The sequence below is a fragment of the Monopterus albus genome, unplaced genomic scaffold (assembly GCF_001952655.1).
Source record: "Monopterus albus unplaced genomic scaffold, M_albus_1.0 scaffold7.1, whole genome shotgun sequence".
NCBI lineage: Eukaryota > Metazoa > Chordata > Actinopteri > Synbranchiformes > Synbranchidae > Monopterus > Monopterus albus.
In genome coordinates, this window is record NW_018127887.1 from 4,990,008 (window position 1) to 4,994,812 (window position 4,805).

General features: G+C 39.6%; 1 protein-coding gene across 1 annotated transcript in view; it reads left to right on the forward strand.

Moving 5' to 3' along the window:
• The window catches only part of ptpn9a (protein tyrosine phosphatase non-receptor type 9a), a 19,210-nt gene that overhangs the window by 5,355 nt on the left and 9,050 nt on the right, over positions 1-4,805 (forward strand). The window contains exon 2 of the mRNA XM_020622820.1: positions 691-834. Within this exon, the coding sequence (XP_020478476.1) occupies positions 691-834 (144 nt within the window). The remainder of the gene's footprint in view (positions 1-690; positions 835-4,805) is intronic.

Consider the following 4,805-nt stretch of genomic DNA (forward strand, 5'->3'; position numbering starts at 1 on the left):
AACTAGCATCCTAAAACATGTCAGATGTGTAAGAGGGTAAGAAGGCAAGAATGGAGTTTGAGAATCAAACCTAAAACCTTTTTTTATTTTGTTGCTATCATTGACATTCTTCCACCAAATGTCATCTTGTTGCCAGTGAAGAGCGGCTTGATTAGTTGATATCTTAGAGCTTGCATATGACTGGCTTTATTAGCTAGTAATTATACTTTATGCTATTATTATACTTTGCTATCAACAGTTTGTGTGTTGCTCTGTCATTATTGCAGCTTTGTCATAAACACCAGCTCATTACATCATTCTCCCCTCTCATGCTCACCTATACCTCAGAGCTATGTGAACCTTGCCATCATTGAATCAGAATTTTTCTATTACTTAACAAAATTCCATGTTCATAAACATGCTGCTGTTTACATGCATCACTCCTCAGTTGTTCTAGTTCTTTTTAGCTCAACCAGAAACCGGATTCTCATTGTCCCTTCAAAGCGTCCATAAAGTGCCAAGATAGCTGTGGGTAACACATGTGATGAACCAGCAAAACTGGGGCCTAACTTCCTCAGCTGGTGACACAAATTACAGTTCACACATATTTTGTACATCCCTGTCTGTGCAATCGGCAGTCGTGCATTTTTGCTTCCTTCCTGTTTGGCCCTTCAGTGATGGGAGTTTGTGACGTTTGTGCATCTGTTTCAGGCTACCAGGCAGTTTCTGGAGGAAATCAACAAGTGGACCAGTCAGCATGGAGTGTCACCGCTGTCCAGGGAGTTGGCCGTCAAGTTCCTCATGGCTCGCAAGTTTGATGTCCTCCGAGCCATCGAGCTATTCCACAGCTATAGGGTAAGGAGAGATGGACAGAATTAGATCAAAACAAATTTGTAGCTGCTTATGTATACACAACACTGGAATGTTGAACAGCTGAACGACTTGTCCCAGAGAGATTGCTGCTTCTTTAGATTTTGTTATTGATATTTTGTGTTTAACGTCAACATGTTGAAACACAGACAACTCGTAAAAGAGGTCACAAAAATGTATGCTATTTGTGACATGCCTGAGTTTTAGTACCATTATCAAACAACATTTTTTACAATGCCTAATTTGGGCACTATAACCACATTTTACACACTTCTTTTCCATAATAGACACTTATTAATACTCAGTGCTACTGAAGCATTTTGCTTGTACTCTTTATGTACTGAGTATTTGAGAAGATGATACCAGGTCATACTAAGATTCTGAATGTCACATAGCCTCAGACTATTATCTTGTCTCATCCCTCTTCACCATGCAAATAGTTTTTTTTTTTTTTTTTTTTATAGACTATTAGCTATTTTTCAGCTGAGCTCAAGCTCACGAGTAGGTGAACAGTCAAACCACAGCTAAAAAAGCCCAAAGGTCTTTGCTTTAAGTGGTTCAGATTATCTGACACATCTCGAGATATAATTTTATAACTGCTTTGGGTCTAGCTTTCAGTCTTCTAAATATAGAAGCATATGTTCTTCATCACATCATTTTCTATTTCAGCATTATCAAAATAATCTACACCCACACTGGAACAATCATTCATGTTGTCCTAACCTTTTACCGTTATTTTCCACAGAATTATATTGTTTTAGCCTGTTGTTCGGTTAATTGTGTTACAAGTTGGTTCTGGCATGTAACTGCAGTTTATTACCTTTGTGATGTGTTCAGATGGACATAAATAACTGAAGACGTATTACAGAGGACAGAGAATAAACGCAGTACATGTTATATTTGGTCCATGTGAAATCTGTATGCAGCAAATGCAAAAGTATTCAATTTAATTTTCAAAGCAAAAGATGGTAGTCAAACAACACAGGTTGATCGTGAGGTACCACACCCACAGCACAGTTCCCCAAGGCCTTTTTCATTGAACGAATTTTCTCAGAAGCCCTAGCCAAGTGAGAAATTGCCCTAAGAGATGCATTAGAAAAACCGGGGGGATATTTCAAGAAGAAGCATGCAGGCTGATTCAGCTTTCCTGAGGGCTTGAAGTTTCTCACGAAAGAAATGCTAATGATGTAATCAGAAAAGGGCATTGCTTTGGTGGCTGAGGTTATGAGGCTAGCAGTAATGAGGAAGGACATGTCAGGCCTGTCTGTAAAAGAAATGTAGAATAGGATGTTTTCGATGTATACATAAGTTTAAACGTGGTTTCCTTGTACAGGAGCTTATTTATTCAGTAGGATCATTTCAGGCATTAAAGATGCACAGCATTGCTGATCTCCTTTTAGTTTCCTGTTTGTTTGCTGTGCTCTTAACCACTTCCCTGGGGAGAAGTGTACACTGAAGCAGGTCCAAGTTTAAAACATGCAATTGAGTATGTCTATAGTAGCTAGCTCTGGCTGCTACATAGAGGTCATAGAGAGGTCACATGACTGTGCAACACAGAATAGAGTGAGGACTCACTGAAGTAAGGATTTAATAAAATGTAGCAGAGAGAGACTTCTCACTACATGGAATATCACTGGGAATTTTAGTGATATTACTATCAAACTGGCAAATGATGACCAAACCTGGGCAGGTGCAGTGGATCAGACTACAGGTCCCATTTACCTTATGATCTAAAATAACATGTACATAATAACATAATCAAGACATTCTCTTTCGAACTACGTAATAACTACCAGTATAACATTTATCCCTAAATGGTCTGTAATGCTGTAAAATCAGAACATACATAATGGGATTTATCTGGTCTGATCTTCTCCAGTTTATCCCCTGCAGCAAATGGAAAGTTCCAGACATCTCGCACAGACTCTAATGACCTAAATAGCTTCAAGACGTGGCAGGATTTTACTTCCTACCTCTTCACAAGATGGGTTCTTATTTCAGCAATGAATAGTTAGTCTGCGTAAACACAACTCATTTATCAATGCCTAGAATGTGACTTTGGGAAGGATAAGCCTCCCCTGCCATGCCACAGTTCGTTTAACTCAGTTTAATGTTGTGTCAGCACCAGGGCAGCGACTGGGGACAAGTAATTTGTCTGAACAAACTGAAGGAGAAAAGTTTCCAATGCCTGTTTGGCTGGGTGTTGGCAGTCCACAAACAGGCCAAACTGGCATTTAAACGGGAGATTGGTGTAGGACCTGGCGTAAAAACTCTATATTGTATCAACTACTCTAACTGCTACATGCGTAGTTTCAGATAGTACTCAGTTCTCCATCCTTTGACACAGATTTAAGAACTGAACAGTATTGGTTGTATGACAAAAAACTTTCTTGGTAATTTAAATCCAATTAGCACCGAGAGCAGTGTCTAACATAACATGATGTTACCATCAAATGCAGGGATGCTTTTATTAACACATCTTTCTGTCAGTCTTTATGTTAGCATTATTATTTTAAAGACGTTAAAAAGGGTCAATCAAATGACAAACTTCAGAGACTCTGAAGTTCCCCTCAGCTCCATGGAGTATTTTAGCATCTTTCAGTTTGTTGTTTTGTTTTATGACCCACACCTTTGCATTCACTTGCTTTGTTTCCAGCACTGATAAACCCACTGTACACCACCTATTGTATGGAACACCAAAAGGCAGAATGTTAGCTACTAGCCGTTCATCTCAGCGGAGCCACACAGGAGTTAGTGAAGACCAAATCAGAGCTAAAAAAAAGAGAGAATATTTATCTTGCAGTTATCAGACAGACACAAACACAACTTCAAATGCTCATGTTGCTCCAGAATTTCTGAATGTGCAACTTTGTGGTAAGAAGAGCTCCATGTCAACATGAAAGGTGATGTGTTTACACTTTTCTGCTGCCCCCAAGTGGCCCAAAATGACGCAGGTTTAACGTAATATTATGCTAGTGTTCTTATCTCATGGTTGTGTTTTTTTTTTGTTTTTTTTTTTTATCTTTTTGCCCATTTATTTGTCCATGGATTGCTTGTAAAATGAAATGCATTGTCATGACCCCCTTGAATATGTTCTTGCAAAATATACATTTGACATTTTACAGGATGTCCTGGCTTCACTTCCCGTGAAAACCTTCCTTTAATGGAAGAAACTTCCGACAGGCCCTGGCTCTTGGTGGGCAGCCTTCTGGCCCCATAGTTTTGTATTATTAAAAATAAGAAAATCAGTCAATGAAACTGTAAATGGAAGTGACACCTCCCAAGACTGGCCTCAGTAAGTTCATGATCTCCCTCACAACCTCCTCTGGAGAGGGCAAAGGGGGATGGAGACATTACAGAAAGGGATTGTCTTGACAGGCGTGTAAGAACAACCCCAGGTTTCTTTTCAGCACTGTAGCCAGGCTGACAAAGAGCCACAGTGCTGTTGAGCTTAACATTCCCTTAGATCTCAGCAGTAATGACTTCATGAGCTTCTTTACAAATAAAAACACAACTATTAGAGAAAAAAATTGGTCGGACCACTCCCACAGCTCTCGCAGATGTGCCATCTACTACAATGGCTTTAGAAACATCTGTAAGACCTCATTTATACTTGGACTACTTCTCTCCCATAGATCTCTCTGAGTTGACCTCAACAATTGCTTCATCTAAATCATCAACATGTCTCCTAGACCCCATCCCGACAAGGCTGCTCAAAGACGTCTTTCCCCTAATCAACACATCCATACTAGATCTGATTAACCTCTCTCTATTAACAGGTTATGCTCCACGGGCTTTTAAGGTTGCAGTAATTAAACCTCTACTCAAAAAGCCTACTCTTGACCCAGGTGTCCTAGCTAATTATAAATGGACTGTATTTTATATAGCGCTTTCTCACAGTGTGTTGCACTGGCCAAAGCACTTTACAGAAGATCATACACCATTCACACACCGGT